This window comes from Lepidochelys kempii, chromosome 9 (assembly GCF_965140285.1).
Source record: "Lepidochelys kempii isolate rLepKem1 chromosome 9, rLepKem1.hap1, whole genome shotgun sequence".
Lineage (NCBI taxonomy): Eukaryota > Metazoa > Chordata > Testudines > Cheloniidae > Lepidochelys > Lepidochelys kempii.
In genome coordinates, this window is record NC_136388.1 from 34824662 (window position 1) to 34842185 (window position 17524).

The 17524-nt window shown below is 41.7% G+C and overlaps 1 protein-coding gene across 1 annotated transcript in view; it reads right to left on the reverse strand.

The window, feature by feature from the left end:
- Positions 1-17524, reverse strand: part of COL4A3 (collagen type IV alpha 3 chain) — a 113254-nt gene that overhangs the window by 3409 nt on the left and 92321 nt on the right. Inside the window, exons 27-38 of the mRNA XM_078854333.1 lie at positions 15061-15111; positions 14283-14364; positions 13890-14075; positions 13112-13242; positions 11564-11636; positions 10592-10663; positions 10366-10485; positions 7752-7850; positions 6477-6689; positions 5683-5860; positions 2165-2279; positions 841-1013 (exon numbers count right to left, since the gene is read on the reverse strand). Of these exons, the coding sequence (XP_078710459.1) occupies positions 841-1013; positions 2165-2279; positions 5683-5860; positions 6477-6689; positions 7752-7850; positions 10366-10485; positions 10592-10663; positions 11564-11636; positions 13112-13242; positions 13890-14075; positions 14283-14364; positions 15061-15111 (1493 nt within the window). The remainder of the gene's footprint in view (positions 1-840; positions 1014-2164; positions 2280-5682; positions 5861-6476; positions 6690-7751; positions 7851-10365; positions 10486-10591; positions 10664-11563; positions 11637-13111; positions 13243-13889; positions 14076-14282; positions 14365-15060; positions 15112-17524) is intronic.

A 17524-nucleotide genomic window follows, 5' to 3' on the forward strand; every position in this document is an offset into this window, starting at 1 on the left:
CTGGTAGCATAGGGCCTGAGGAGGGAGTCTACATAGCCAGACAATCCTGCTGTCAGGGTGCCAATGCCTGAGATGATGGGGCGCCCAGGATTTCCAGGTTTATGGATCTTGGGTAGTAGATAGAATATCCCAGGTCGGGGTTCCAGGGGTGTGTCTGTGCGGATTTGATCTTGTGCTTTTTCAGGAAGTTTCTTGAGCAAATGCTGTAGTTGCTTTTGGTAACTCTCAGTGGGATCAGAGGGTAATGGCTTGTAGAAACTCGTGTTGGAGAGCTGCCGAGCAGCCTCTTGTTCATATTCCGACCTATTCATGATGACAACAGCACCTCCTTTGTCAGCCTTTTTGATTATGATGTCAGAGTTGTTTCTGAGGCTGTGGATGGCATTGCGTTCCGCATGGCTGAGGGGCTTTGGGGGGGGTGGAGGGTGAGAAAACCTGGATTTGTGCTGGAAATGGCCCACCTGATGATCACTTTAGATAAGCTATTACCAGCAGGACAGTGGGGTGGGAGGAGGTATTGTTTCATATTCTCTGTGTATATATAAAGTCTGCTGCAGTTTCCACGATATGCATCTGATGAAGTGAGCTGTAGCTCACGAAAGCTTATGCTCTAATAAATTGGTTAGTCTCTAAGGTGCCAAAAGTACTCCTTTTCTTTTTGCGAATACAGACTAACACGGCTGTTACTCTGAAACCTGTCAAAAGGATGACTAGCAGGATGTTCAGATAGTGTACAGCCAACTTAATGGCTCCTATGCTACCCCTGGATCTGCAGCAATGGTGGCTGGTGTGGATGAGGGCAAAGGGTCATAGCTGAGTCACTGGGAAAGCAAAGGTTACCTGAACATTCTCCTTGGATCCAGTGAAGCCAGCCAGAAGCTGTAGGAATTTGTGTAGTAGTTGCATGTCCCTCTACCATGACATTCTATGAATGGAATGGCTCGGAATTCTTCCAAGCAGGATCCAGGTGATGCCAATGCTTGGCCAGAGGCTTCTGAACCGGCACTTGTATACTGTAACCACAAAACTATCTTTAATGAACATCTGCTGTGAAAGTAGAATGAATTATATTGAAATTATAATTCATTAAAGAAATGCTACTTGAAGGGTTTGTTGAAATATTGTTGTCAGGAAGAGAAACATTAAGGTGTGTGAGACAATGGGTCCTCAAACTAATTAACTTAGAGCTCCTACTGAGCTAGGAGATTGGTAAACGTTAGTATGCATATAAGATATGTATGTATATTTGTCAGTTTCTGCTTCCTTTTGTCTCTTATGTTAAATTGGCTTTGGCTTAGCTGTATAAATAATTTATCTTTAGCCTCAGAGAGGGGCTCACATCTGGGTGCTTTGGCAAAGCGCTTTGCTAATAAACAGAGTGGCCTGACAAATTATGTGAGTCCTGAATCTGACTTTGACACTGCTAAACACCTTTTACTGAACAGAATGCAAAAAATATCTTTCTAAAAAACACGTGTGAAGTACCATTCTAGCAAAGTACCATTGTGCAATCGAGCTAAAACAACCATCAGCACCGATTAATTGTATTGAATGATGAATTATTATATTTTGGGCTGGTATTATTTTGACATTAATACAATTTACTACCTTGTAATGAAGTCCAGTACAGAAGCTTTAGGACAATTCAAAGGACTTTGTGGTATTTCTCTAATCCCTGCAAAGGTGTTTTTCTCTGTCACGGGGAGAGGTCATGATAACCATGCCCGGGACAAAGACAGAAATTCCCTGGAAGAGGTTTGGCACCTCCTTAGTTAAGTATCATAGTAACCTGATTTCAAATGAGCCATTTCTCCAGTTTTAATCACCTGTGAATCGTTTTCCCTTGCACTGATTGCTTCTCTCTTCATAAAAAGCAGAGAAGGAACTTATCTGCAGTGGGAAACATGCTTGTAGAAACGCCCATAAAATGACCCTTTACAGTAGAACACTTTGGATGGAAACCTCTTGTAGTTGATAAAAATCTGCATGTTTAAAATCAGCACCCAGTGGTAACCACATCCTAGAAACAAGCTGTCTTTCTTTCCTTTCTTCGCTAAGCAGCTTTACATTAGGGACAAATCCTGGGAAGACAGCAAACCCCATTCCCCATGTAAAAGGGTGTTGCTCCACATGAAAAGTATTTTTTGTCTATTTTCCCCCTTACCATAACAAAGGAAAAACCCTTCCACAGAGATATCCAGCCTTGAGGACATAAAGGAAGTGCAGTTGTTTGGCTGTGAACTGCTATTACCACTGCTGGTCCTTCACAAACAATACATCTGTAATATGAAACATAAGTATTGGGTGAAAAAAATCAAGACGACATTTATAGATCTTACTGATACAATTTCCCATCCCATTACAGGCATTGGTCTGAATTTTGGAATTTGCACTCATAACATTGCCCCCATGGAAACAGGTAAACTGGTAACCAGCTGTCAGGTACCAGACTACCCAAAATACATGACTTCACAATTTTCATCCATATACACTGCAAGAAATTGGTGAGATTAGCCCTAGAACACTTTGATCATCCTAATGCTGCCATTATTGAAATGAAAGGTTAAAACTTGCTTGCTTTAGATGCTCACTGCTTAGGGTGTTATATATTTTTATGCTGGAATACTCTGCCATGATTAGAAAAATCTGTTTCATCCACTAATGAAGGAATATAGACCAAACCTTGGGGTCTGACTGAACTGCATGGACTGCATGCAAAGGGGGGTGCGTGTGTGCAAAGCTGATCTAAAGCTTGCTTTTGCACCTTACTGATGCTCTGTGCAGTGCTGCTGATGTTTTAAAGTTGCCTGAGGGCTTCTCAAACGTAGGCTAGGCTGAAAAATGCCACATGGGACCAAAAATGTAGCTGAGGACTGACACAGTACAGGAGCACCACAGCCATGCTCCATTTCTTCCAGCCATATTCTCTTCTATCTGAAACTCTGATGCTCCGTTACTCTGACAGAAAGGACAGAGATCTGTCAGCTATACATCTCTTAAGAATCATCTGTGCATGCAGTAGTGTGATTCTCCCTGGTCCAGTGAAGATGGCTTTAGGGGCAGATTACATGGGTGGTATGGTGCAAAGTGGCTGTAGTGGACAGGAGAATCTGGCTCTACAGGTGCAGGAGGTCTCCAAACACTATGGTGATAGAGTCTTGAAGATGGGTCTGTAAACAGATAAAGGATGTAAAATGAGACTCTACACTGCATAACTGCCTTGAGACATTATGCACGAGAGTTCTCAGCCTCAGTCTGTAATTTTCATGCACTGATCACAGAAATGATGGTTTATTCCAGTATATGTTCATTAAAGTAAATTCAGCTGTAAGAAGACAACACATTCCTAATGTTGAAATGACATCTGTTTCCTTTTAGCCTGTCCAAATCTAATACGCCTGCACATGGAGCAGCTGATTATTATGTAACTATTGCTTCTTAATATCATCAGGGTCAGTGAGACTTTGGGTTGTCTTTCTTGTGCCAGTTATGCAAATTAAACATACCCTAGATTTAATTAGGATACCAGAATGTTTAAATGAACATTTACAGTGTTGTTGTAGCCATGTTTGTCCCAGGATATTAGAGAGTCAAGTTGGGTGAGGTAATATCTTGTATTGGACCAACTTCTGTTAGTGTAAGAGACAAGCGTTCGAGCTACACAGACAGAGCTCTTCTTCAGGTCAGGGAAGGATACTCAGGGGTGTCACAGCTAAATACAAGATTGTCTAGCATAATTAGTTAACTCATATTCTAAGGGACCATTCAAGTTGAAGTGGCCTGTTAACATCTGTCAGGGTTCCTTCACCACTCTGAACTCTAGGGTACAGATGTGGGGATCCGCATGAAAGACCCCCTAAGCTTATCTGTACCATTTTAGGTTAAAAGCTTCCCCAAAGTACAAACTTTGCCTTGTCTTTGAACAGTATGCTGCCATCACCAAGTGTTTTAAACAAAGAACAGGGAAAGAGACCACTTGGAGATGTCTTTCCCCAAAATATCCCCCCAAGCCCTACACCCCCTTTCCTGGGAAGGCTTGATAATAATCCTCATCAATTTGTACAGGTGAACACAGACCCAAACCCTTGGATCTTAAGAACAAAGAAAAATCAATCAGGTTCTTAAAAGAAGAATTTTAATTAAAGAAAAGGTAAAAGAATCACCTCTGTAAAATCAGGATGGAAAATACTTTACAGGGTATTCAGATTCAAAACACAGAGGATCCGCCTCTGGGCAAAACCTTAAAGTTACAGAAAACAGGAATAAACCTCCCTCTTAACACAGGGAAAATTCACATAAAACAAAAGAAACTAATCCGCCTTGCCTGGCTTACCTATATCGGTTGCAATATTGGAGATTTGGATTAGGATGGGTTGGAAAAGACGGATTTCTGTCTGGCCTCTCTCAGTCCCAAGAGAGAACAAACACGTAGACAAAGAGCACAAACAAAAGCCTCCCCCGCCCCAAGATTTGAAAGTATCTTGTTCCCTTATTGGTCCTTTGGGTCAGGTGCCAGCCAGGTTAGCTGAGCTTCTTAACCCTTTACAGGTAACAGGATGTTGTCTCTGGCCAGGAGGGATTTTATAGCACTGTATACAGAAAGGTGGTTACCCTTTATATTTATGACAACATCCCTGCAGTCATAGGACAAAAAAGGGGGATAAGTGAGTTACAGATTGTTGTAATAAGCTAATCTGTTAGAAGCTAAACCATCTGTTTCACCTTGTATTTAGCTGTGACATCCTTTCCTAGACCTGAAGAAGAGTTTTGTGTAGTTCAAAAGCTTGTCTCTCTCACCAACAGCCAGATACCTTACCCATACGCAAAGTACGCAGCTGTGTAGGGCACCAGGAAATTGGGGCACCAAATTTCCTGGTGCCCTGTGCAGCTACGTGCTGCTCCAGCCCCTGCTCCCCGCCCTTCCCCGCCCCAGCCCTGCCCCCACTTCCCTGAGTTCTGCAGCAGGGTCGGGCCTGCACTCACCGGCGGCGGGAAGTGCAGCGACCTGGCCCCAGCTGTGCCGCTGGTGAGTGCTGGGGGATGGCTCCCCCGTGACCTGCAAGCCAGCCCACCCCGCCCCACCCCCCATGGAGGCCTGGGGCCAGCTCCTGTCCCTCCCCCCCCCCCCCCCCCACAGAGGTCTGGGGCTGCATGGGGCCCCAGAATAGGTAGGGACAGCCCTGCCAACAGCAATTGGTCCAATAAAAGATATTACCCCACCCATCTTATCTCTTTAAATGAACGTCTCAGTTTTGGTTTCAGGGTCTTCTTGATATTTACTCATTTAGGTTAGATTTAAATTATTCACCATTTGGGACTTTGGTACCACATATCAAACACATATTCAAATGTGATCAAATATCCAGGTGGTCAAATTCAGAGCTTGTATTGGCTAAGACAGGCAGGTTGACTGAAAAAAACAAGATCATATTATAGAACTGTGACTGGAGGTTGGATTTCAGTAAGATCAGTTTGAAATATTTCTACTAGAGCCTCACAAATTCTTCTGTTCACAGAGAGATATTGTTATTGCAAGTCTGGATAATTTGTTAGCTATTGGCATAGTACTTTTTAATACTTTTGCATTTTGAAAGCTTAACTCATCTGTATTTCACATTTTGCTGTTCAAAATAAATGTTATCTGTGTAGGTCGGAAGAGGGCTGAAGTTATTAAACTCATACCTGCTAATATAGGGCTGTAAGGCGCTGCCAGAGATTGGTTCCATGTCTTCTGGCATTGGTGCTGTAGTTGACAGCCAGTATGAATAGTCATTGCGAGAAGCAAAATTGCAAACATCATTGGTGTTACAGAATAAAAATGGCATGGTGGTAAATCGCTGCAGGCAGCTACCAACTGTCCCTGAAAGACATAGGATGGCAGTTTTGTGAAAGCCATGAGAGATATTTAGCATAACAAATGGAACAGCCATGTGATGAGATCCAAACTACACACTAAGAATAAATACAGATAGAGGATGTAAAGAAAAGCCACTTTTCTGTACAGTTGTACCATAAGTAAGGTAATCTGATGATTAAATTAATTACAAAGAGGCTACATTAAAATAGCATGGGGGCTAAGAACAAAATCTGTTGAAAGCAAGGAATTATTTCTTTTGATTAATTGTGCAATGATATCCTTCACCTCGTCCCTGATACTGAATGGCCAAGGGGGGCAAAGGAGATGCGGATGCTGGGAAGGAACTGCTTCTCTAAGCCAGGATTCCTTCCCTGGGTCTCTCTTGATATGGGAGAGCTACTTGCTTCCCCTTTTATGGGACTGGTTGCATGAGCACTATTTAGTCCTTAGTGTACAGTGGAGATTAGTATCTCTGACCAATATTTTCATTTCAGGTAAATTATGAGATATTTACTGCACATTTGCCTTTCCCATCAGTAGTTTAGGCTTATTCCCCTATTCAGTAAGGTGGTCATGGGTTTTACAGTAAATGGTTTTAAATTTCTTTCTAAGATGGTACCAAGGTCTTGGCCATGCGCTTGCCCATTTCCTTGTACAAAGAGAAGAGAATAACCGCTGTAGATCTGAGCTGTCCCAGATGGGCATGACGGAATCTTTGTTGACTGGCTGTGCCGGGTAAAGATGAAGCCTCTTCTTGTTGGACCAGCTATGGAAATACCAGGGGAACCAGGTAGGCCCCGTATTCCTGGAAAGCCAATAAGCCCAGGACATCCTGTAAAAATAACCCCCAAAACATACATATTTTTATCCTATTATTCTTTAAACAGTATGTCTCTGATTGCTTTCTGAAGTGACTGAACCCATCCGAAAACAAAATTTTAAATAGTTCAACTTAAATATTATTATCTGCCTTCCAGTAGTGTCTAGAATCCCCAACAGACAAACAACCCCAGTCCCACAGAGCTTACGCTCTAAAGAGACAAGACAGACAAAAGCTGGGAAGGCAAACAGACGTGAAATGACCTGTGTAAGGTAACACAGCAGGACAGTGGGAGAGTCAGGAATAGAATCTGGAACTCCTCACTCCCACGTGAGTGTCTGATCCACTGAAATATACTGTCTCTCCTATGTCAAGCTATTGTCCTACATATATCTACATGTATCTTTCTACAAAAACTACATTTTTAAATTCTGACCTAGCTTGAGAAATTTGATAATTTCACATACATTATACAAATAGATATTGTAAAAAACAGATACACGTTTTAAATCCTGTTAAATGTAAAAGGTACATAAATAGCTTTTGTGTGGAACAAATAAAACAATATTAGTTATAAAATACAATGCAATTTGATTCTATACAGCATTCTTCCTTCAACCTATATCCCCAAATGCACAATGCTAAGAAACATGATTTACTCTGCAGGAGAGTGGTAAATGTAAAAACATTTTATGGTGAAGGACTTAAAACAAGCAGTTCCAATTTGTTGTTCTATAATTGACTGTTTATATAAAAAGTAAGGCACCTTGGTGGTGGACATGGATTTCTAAATAAACAAACATGGTCAATCACAGAGGGAGAGAGAAGTTAAGCAGCATTATCAAGGGAGGAAAGGTATGTTTTCAAATGAGATCTGAAAAGAGATGATTTTAGTGGGACTAGTCATGTGTTTAAAGTTAAGCATGTGCGTAAGTGCTTTGCTGAATCTGGTCCTGATTGAGGGTGTCATAATGTAATTTGTATCAGAATGGAAGGATCCCCAGAAATTGGAGTCCAACTTATCTGCAGCTTCAGTATGATGGTACACAAATAGCTATGTCTCCTTCACTGTACCTCTTTGTCCTTGAAATCCTCTGTCTCCTTTTGGACCAACTGGTCCAAGTATGCCTGGATTTCCAGAATGGCCTGGTAGACCTTTTACACCTTGAGGTCCTGTGTTGTATATGCAAGAATGTGTGTTAATATAACAGTAATTATTCTCCATACACACAATTACCAATTACAAAAAAACCAAACAAACAAAACCAAAAACAATCAGCCAGACAAACAACACCGGAATGCAGCTTCAAAATAGCAGATACTGTGGCATAATTTTCTGTAGAATCAAATGCTTTAAAGTCAGAATTCTATCATATTACTGTCACCAGATTTCACATCAAATAAATTAGGAAGATGATATAAAAAGAGTGGTTATACTGTAGAAAGTTTTAATTTTCACAATGGATTGTTACAAAACTAAAGCTAATATTAATACTGTCAGGCCTTGATTTACATGCTTTTTTTGCACGGTTTCAGTTACGCACGGTCCATTAATTGTGACCCTTTATTTTTGTACACAGTATGGATTCACTTTTACATGGTGTGGCGCGGTCACCAATTTGCGCAGATCAGTGGTGTAACCAGGATGGGACACTTGAGTGGGCGGGCAATGATGGGGGTGGGAGAGGGGAGGCAGGAGGGATCAGGGTTGCCTCCCCATACCCCTCCAGCCAGCCTTGCGGGGGGCAATGGACACTCTGGCTGGGGCCCCCCTGCCCCCGGCGCACACCTTGGGGGGGACCCTGGTGCCCCACTTCACGCACCTGGCACTCCAGCTGGGGAGTGGGCAAGCCCCTGCGCCCCGACCCCGCTCCCTGGCTGGAGTGCTGGGTGGAGTGGAGTAAGCTGCCTTACCTTGACCCTACTCCCCGGCTGGAGTGCTGGGCAAGAGGAACGGGGAAAGCCTCTGTGCCCCAATCCTCGGCAGGAGCACCAGGCTGGCAGAGTGGGGCAAGCCCCCATGCCCTGACCCCACTCCCTGAGTGCGCGACTGGGGTGTGGGGATCCGGGCCAGAGTGTCCAATGACCCACGAAAGGCCGGCTGGAGGGGGTATGGGGAGGTGACCCTGATCCTTCCTGCCTTCCCTCCCCGCCCCCATCAATGCCTACCTACCCGAAGTCAGGACCTACCCAAGTGTCCTGTCCTGGCTACGCCACTGCTCCACACTCCCTGGCCTCCCAAGACACCCCAGATGAACCATCAGCGTTCTGACTTAAACGACATCATCATCATATCAAGTTCATCCTCAACATCAGTAAAGCTTAGTAGCAAGTTGAAATTTCATTAAAAAATTTTAATAAAACCTGTATTGGATAAATTATGTAGGTCATCTTGTGATCCTGTAACCTAAACCTTTATTTCCCATAGACCCTTGGTATCTTTTTAAGCTATTTCTATTTGCACAGTGTTTTTTCAAGAACGCAACGATAGCGTAAATCGAGGCCTGACTATATACCTTTTTCAGCATTTGCTGTTTTATTGAAATTTTCCAAAAGTACAGTAACAATCCAAAACAGTATGAGTTGCTGCTCTTAGATCCATAAATAATTTAGATTCCAATATAAGATAAATTTTCTTGTAAGAGACAAAAAATGTTCCTTTATTCTATGCCTTTTGTTAACCCTTAGGGAACCAGCTAAGTCTTGGGAAGCTTACACCTTAAGGATTGGCCAGATTTCAGAGGAGCACCATAGCATAAAACAGAAATTGATTTTGGTTGCTAAGAGGTGCTGGTTCAGGATTCTCAGTAGTTCTAACTGGCCTTATGTGCTTCTGCTAGGAACATCCACTTCTCTGGCATGCCTGATCTGCTCCACTTCCCTGCTGGTTCGTCTCACCCCCTCCTTTAGTCTGAAAGCAGTTGGGAAATGGTGTTCAGTATCAGCTGAGGACACTGCCATGGAGGAATCAGCATGATGCTGGCACGGTGTCTCAGTGGCAAGATCAGCTAAGCTAAAATGGGAAGAAAGCATAAGGCTCTCCACTCAGTGGGAGGAAGGTCTCCTCTGGAAGTTCCTGGCTGAGATGGTAAGAATCAGAGGTGGGACATGAGGAGAGAGATAACAAAAAAGGGAACAGGAGTCAAGAGGAAGTGGGATGGTGGCTGAGTTTACTTGGCTCCTGTCTTTCATCTAAGAACCTTTGGGATGAATGTACTCATCCTGATGGGGGCCAGGATTCTTCAAAAAGCAATTTTTGAGCTGACATGAAGCAGACAAAAAAACAAAACAAATGCCCACACATGACAATCATAGACAAAAGTGCCATGAGGTCAACCCCTGAAAGAGATACACATTTTGTTATGTATTATAACGGGTATTTTTTGTCAAGATTAATCACCTTTCCCAAATATCATCTTCATGAATCTCCTCAAAAGGAAATTGTGAGCAGCATGACAAAAATGTTCATGAATTCTTTTTTGCACAGGTCTAAGTTAAGGGAACTGCTTACCCATCCAGTGAACTAGGGGCAAAGTTATGAATAGGAGGTTGTCAATATGACACTAAAATACAATAGAAAAGGAAAGTGATATTAAGAGAGATAAAAGTGTCTATGCAGAAATTCAGGGTGCCAGCCAACCATGAACAAGTCTTATCAAGTAGTCTAGGCAAATGGTAAAACATATACCATGTAATCCTGGTGGCCCTTGAGGTCCTGGATCTCCTGGTAGTCCTGGGCTTCCAGGTGATCCAGCAGGTCCTTGATTTCCTGGGATATATGTAGCTTTCCTAAGTGCTCCAGGCTGACCTAACAGTGGAAATACAACAAAGAGCTGGATGCTTTATATTAACACCCTGCCCCCCAAAACAAAGTTTCAGGTCACTAGAATGAGAAGAACTAGAATAATGGTTACCAGGGTGGCCCTTTGGTCCAATAGGTCCTGCTGCACCCATTAGTCCAGGGGGTCCTCGATTACCCTTTTCTCCTAAAAAGGAAGAATAGACACATGCATGATTGTAGAAGCCAAAAACTGTCAGTGGTTTCAGAGATTCGTTTAAGAATCCTCCGGGTACATGATCTCACAGAGTTAACAAAAAGCTACAGTGACTGTTTACTTGGTAAAAATGGCACTGTAGGGTTCCATGACTACTGATGCTCAATTATTTACATGTAAAATATAGTCAATTTACAATAATACAGATTTTTATTTTTAACAGCTGTGAAATATGGGATGGAATCCTGGTCATTCACCCAGGGCTGTTTTGGCAATAAAATGCGTAATCCTGTATTAAAATAGCATCCAGAATGCCCAATCAGGAACGGGGTCCCATTGTGCTAGGTGCTATGCAAACATAAAAGACAGTCCCTGTCTCAAAGAACTTGGGTTGTGGCCAACTAAAAACATATCCTCATCCCAACCCCCATAACATTTTTATGTAAAATCAGTCAGCTATGGGTTGAATTTATCCCAAAGAATCATTTGGTAAACCTTCCCCCAAATCCTTACGCTGGCCTTGTGCATAATGATGGATCATGGTGGATAGGAATAGGGTACAACTGACTGTGCTGACTAGAAGCCATGGCTGAAAGGTCTCGTAAACCATAGGAGCCACCCTGTTTTGTATTGTGAGTTTATTGATTGAAAAGTTGCATGAAGGGAAGGCAGATGCTTTTTATTGAGTTGGTGTCAGGTTGGTCTAAACCAGAATCTTTGCAATAAAACACAACCCAGAGAGGATGAGTTGTGAGCAAACCTGATCTTCTGGTGAATTTTCCATCCCTGACCCTTCTACAGCCACGTTTTACTAAGAAGGTTCCATGTCTCCAGTTATACAACTGGTACTGTGCTGTCCACAAAAAGTATGTTTAATAAATAGGTGAATACCTGTTACACCTGGAAGTCCTGTAAAGCCAGGTTCACCTCTAGGGCCTGTATTGCCTGGGGTGCCTTCAACTCCCTGCAAGTCAGACAACAAGAATGAAGAAAAATCATAGCAGTATTCAGACACTGCAAGATAGGCTGTCTGGGTTTTTACTTAGAATTCAATAGGTTACTGACTATGCTATTTTTCAGACAAACAGAATGACACAAAACATGTCCATTAATTTCTACAGCTCAACCAAAAATTGAGACAGAATGTCCAAAGGGGAAATATCTGAGCTACTGCAAAATGTGCCTACAAACATACTGTAATCCGATGACGACATCTGACCCTACGTGTTTGCAAGCAGGCTAGAAATATTCTGCCCACTCTTAAGAAAACAAGTAAATAGAAATTCATCCACCAGGAGCTACACTCAGGAATGATAAAACAGCAAAAGCAAGGAAACTACTAAAAATTCATGGTGATGTGTTCGATGCTGTCTAGGCTTATTCCCCACTCTGGCACTTTGAGTGCAGAAGGTGGGGGGCCCACAAGGATTCTAACAATTAATACTGGCCACTCCAGGCTTGTATTAAACTCTCAAGGTTACAGCTTCTCTCTGACTTTGGATGGGTAGATGCTGCCACCACCCAAATGCAAAAAAAACCCCTTTGAACCCAGGAAGGCGCAGTTGGGAATTCCTCCCTGTGGGGTACCCTCAAGCCCTTTCACCCACCCTCCGGGGAAGAACTGAGAAAGAAAACAAAGGAAATTAGCTGTTGCTGCCAGCTAATTAAACAACATGTGCACAAACCTCTTAGGACATAAAAAACCCAATCCTGCTCTTAAAAAAGGTAACTTTTATTAAAAACAAAAAGAAAGAAAATACATCTGGAACTTAGGCTATTGCTAGATTTAAAAAGAGTAAATATAATAATTAAGCATCAAGAATGGTTTTCTTGAGGTCCAGCTTAAAGGTTACAAAAAAAACAAAAGCATTTGAGTCTTAGCAAGAGGAGTCCACAAGCCTTACAGAAATAAAAGAGATAAACCTAATCGTGTCTTCCTTGACATTTCCTGGTCTATTTACATATCTGGGGTTTCAAAAGAGTAGTTTCTAGATATGATTTAATGATTTTTCATACCTGCTGCAAGCTTCTTACAGCATTGCTGCTCTGTGTCTCTTCTCCATGAGGACAACAACAGATAGACAAAGGGAAAGTTTTTTCCCCAATTTTAAGAAGTTCTAGCCCCCCCATTGGTTCTTTTGGTCAGGTGCCCACTCCCTTCCTTTTACCTATGGGCTTGTTTAACCCTTTACAAGTAAAGCAAGTAGAGAATAGCTACTAACAGGGATTTCATCGCTAACTGGCTGGCTGGGTGTCCATAAAAGGGAGCTACCTCCCCCCCCCCTTCATTTATCACAGATGCCCTCTGAAGCTTATGCACAACAAGTACTCACCTTAATTTCTTTCTTACATCACAACTTTTTTTGCCTGGGTGTAATTTTCACCAAAACTGTGAAATTAAAAAGCGAGTAAGAAAGAAGGAGTATTCATTTCACTTACTGTTGAACCTTGAGGACCAATACTGCCTACCAGTCCTGGTGGTCCTGGTATGACATCTATACCTCTAACACCTTTGTTTCCTTTTATGCTGTACACAGGGGTTCCAGAAGATCCTGGACTACCAGGAATACCTACATTTTAAAAAAAAGTTGAATCAGTAAAGGCAATCAGTAGGCATATTTCATGGCAGCATTATTTACAGCACAGCTCTGCCATGAAAAATGACTCTGCAGAAGTGGCATCATGGGGCTCCATGTTCATTGTCCCTCAATGATTCCAGAGCAAGAAGCATAAACGTGTATTTTTTCCAACTGCGAGCCCTGCACACACAACCTGAAATCTGGGTTGAGAGCTGGGTTATTTCCATCCTACACCCAGCACCAGTTACCAAGGCTGTTCAGACCAAATTAGACTTTACGTGACACCAGTGCTACCTCATTGCCCTTAAGTAGGCTCTTGGTAATACCTGTGCAAAACCACTGGCCCAGGGCTGGCACGGAATCCAAGGGTTTTATGTAGGGGTAGGGGGAAGGATTGGGATTTTAGCAGAAGATGTGGTTCATGGATTGAGATCCATTATGTTATTTTAGTTTTATGTTTCATTGTGTAGACATACGTTGTTTTTTGCAATGGTAAAGATACACCAACTGATAAAGCAACTGTCTGCTTAATCATAAAGTGCATAAGCCCCTGTCATCTGTGATTCTAGATTTGCCAAACCATCTCCACTAGATACTAAAACTTCTTTTCCCATCAATAGGAAATAAGAGCAACACACCCAGTCTTCCATTCACTCCGGCAAGACCTCTATTTCCTTTCTGGCCGGGAATTGTTATGCCTGGTGCACCTGGGAATCCTGGCTTTCCATTCAATCCAGGAGGTCCCATTGGTCCTGGATCCCCCATTAGACCTTTAATACCTTCTGGTCCTGGACAACCAGGAATCCCCTTGTCACCTTTGATTCCTGTGAAACATAAAAAGTTGCTTAATAAGTTCTGAGATAATTTTCAATGGGGCAGCCATTACTTTCAGAATCCCGGCAACCAAGAATGCACACATTTATTATACATTGAAAATGGGACTGTTGTCAGAGTAGGTGCCAAGTGCCTGTTTGCCTTACACCAACAAGTTGTCTCCTGTAACAATGTAGCTCAGGGCAGGCAGCACTCACTGTGGGATGGGTAACATGCTGCTGTTCTTCTGAGACTGCACTGGAGAGCTTGGCTGTGCGAAGGAGTTATTTTGACAAAGGACTGGAAAGAGTTGAGGAAGAAAAAACAACATAGGATTGTTGGTTGCCATGATAAAAAATGCTATAGTTTTTCAGGTGGAACTGGTAAATCCTTTTAAACCAAGCCACAGCTAAAAATATCAGGATCCAGAACTGACTTATTTTGTTCATAGTGCTGTTCTTGAACTCCTTGCTTTACACGTGAAGGGAAATCTTTTCATTACTGAGATTGGGAACTGCTCTTGTCCGTCTCAGGAAATCATTTCCCCCTCTTGCAACTCCAAGCATGGAGGTACAAGAAGAGAGAGCTGAATAAAAGTGAAAGGGAATTTACATGAAAAGAAATGGATGTGGCTTTCTTTTATCCTGGCAGACAATGGCTAGTGCACAGTAGCAACAGCTTCCTGTATTAGAACATATCCTGATAATCAAATTGCTGTAGAAAACAAACTAGAGAATCTTGTGCTTGACTACACCTTTATAAAAGCAGGAAATATGTCCTTGATTTCTCTGTATCATATAGACTTAACTGTACAAGTAAGACATCTTGAAACCTAACAAATAGGGCCGGATCACTGGTTTTAACTACAGAATCACTCTCCCTCTTTTTTAAGAGCCTAAGTGACAATTTAAGCATCCAAGTGCAGAATTTGGCTTAAGGCAAAAAAATCCCCAAACCTGTTTAAAAACCAAACTCATGGTAGCTGAAAATACTCACCTTTAGGACCAGAAATACCTTGTGGACCTGGAATCTGCCACCCGGGTTCACCTGCAAAATAATATTTCATGTGCGACTCAACAGCCCTTAAGCACTGGTGGAAGATACATGTTATATTTGTCTAACATTCCATACATTTGTTCAACATATACTGGATCAAACATCACATTTTAATTATCTGAAAAATCTTTATTAGTTTGGATTTGTGCTATGCTGCTACTCGGAAATATGAATGAGGTACCATCCTTTTTAATCTGGGAGGCACATTTTACAGTCATATTTGAGGCGTATCTTACCAATGCTAAAGCCTATTTTCACACACACATACACACAACCAAATTGAAGAAAAAACCAGGAAAAACACTGCATTTGTTTTAAATCAACTAAGAAAAATGCAAAAAGAAACTTAAGTATGTGAAAAGTGAAAATAATATGACAGTCGTTATTAAGAACTTGATATGAAGAAAAAATACTGAATATCTGTTTTTATACTAACACAAAAAAGCAGCTTGAGGCTAAAAACGTGAAAACACTTTTCTTCTGTAAATGAGGAAGAACTGTAACTTTCTGTGGCTGCTGGGCGAAAAGAGGAAGAGCATCTAACTGAAGGATTTGAGAGTTAAAGGGCTGGATCCTGCAAAGATGTAAGCAGGTGAGTAACTTTATTCATATGAGTAAACCCAAGGCTGGCTTCTAAGTTCTTATTCCATCTAGCAGTTGAGGCTGTTGCTTCACCATAAAGGGGTAATATCTCTAACTCTTAGAGCATTTTTGAGGCCACCTCAGATATTATCAGCAATACCCTTACCTTTGTAGACGTGGACATTAAAATGGACTATATAATGATCATTATAAACCAGAAATGTCATGCAGGAGCCATGTGTATATACTGTATTTTGATGTCCTATGCAAAATTCATACAGAAAGTTTGTGAAGTGTGAAAGAAACCTTTTAGTTACCAACATAATTTTTGTACTTCAGGGGATTCCTCTTTTAGCCCACAGGATTGACAAGAATTGTGAACACGAAAGGAAATGAGTTTAAAATAACATGAAAATATTATACTGCAGTACCTCGTTCTCCCTTTTCCCCTGGGGAGCCAGGAAGACCATCCTGTCCTTGATTCCCCCTTTCTCCAACAGCTCCGTTGGCTCCAGGGGCTCCTATTGCACCTGAGAATTATAAACTGTCATTTTCATTTTTACTTATCTGTTTGAAATGCAAAATGACAAGGAAATGATGCTCATTTACTAGAGTGTTATTAACAGTGGTGCATTAAAAACCCCCACAACTGTACTAGTGTATAAATGGTGGTAAAGTGCAGTATCCTGCTCCCACAGAACTCACTGGCAAAACTCCCGTGAATTTCAATGGATTCAGAATTAGACCCACATTATGCTTACAGGCTACTTTCCTGTGTCTTTCAGAGAAATTGTAAGACCCAGTCTGTCAATGGGATCACAATAACGGACCCCATCTGGGCCTCAGGGTCTCAATGCCTAGATCCTCTGGCGGGTTTGAGACTTACTGAGTGAGAATGAGAGTCTGACCTCTCTTATACTAGTATAAATGTAAAGTAATTTCATGGAAGTCAACAGCACTACTCCCGATTTACCTTGGAGTAAATGAGACGGGAATCTGGACATGGCAATACTCAATACTAATTTTGTTGATAATGGCTATTTCCCCCATTGTTTTCATTTCAATAAAATGTATAGTAGATACGTATACATCTCCCTATATGTATATTTTAAAGTGTTCTGATCTTTGTTACTCTAGCAATGGACTGTCACCCTCTGTCTTTTTCACTCTCTTCTCTGACTGCTTTTTTTCTACTTCTGGCTAGGTCTTTGTTTTTTCATCCACTGTGGATATCTCAATGATCTTTCAGGAGGCAGAGCAGGCCTTTCTCACCACTTGTGAGGCTATTACATCTCCCTGCAATCTTTAGTGTCCCGATTTTTAAAAACCCCCTTCTCTGGGTTTAAAATTGTACTAAAACTTTATAACTGTACCTATAGCTTTATGATGGAAATGTTAAAGAACTTCAGAACCCAATTTCAAAAATATATAAAGTAATTTGCAAAAAACTCAGAAGAAACTGACAAAAACAACAAGGAGTCCGGTGGAAGCTTAAAGACTAACAGATTTATTTGGGCATAAGCTTTCGTGGGTAAAAACCCACTTCTTCGGATACATGGAGTGAAAATTACAGATACAGGCATAAATATATGTTGGCACGTGAAGAGAAGGGAGTTACCTTACAAGTGTCAATACTACCTCCTCATCCATTATTGGGAGTGGACCACATCCACCCTGACTGAATTGGCCTTCAGCATTGGTCCTCCACTTGTAGTTGAAGAAGTGGGTTTTTACCCACGAAAGCTTATGCCCAAATAAATCTGTTAGTCTTTAAGGTGCCACTGGACTCCTCATTGTTTTTGTGGATACAGACTAACATGGC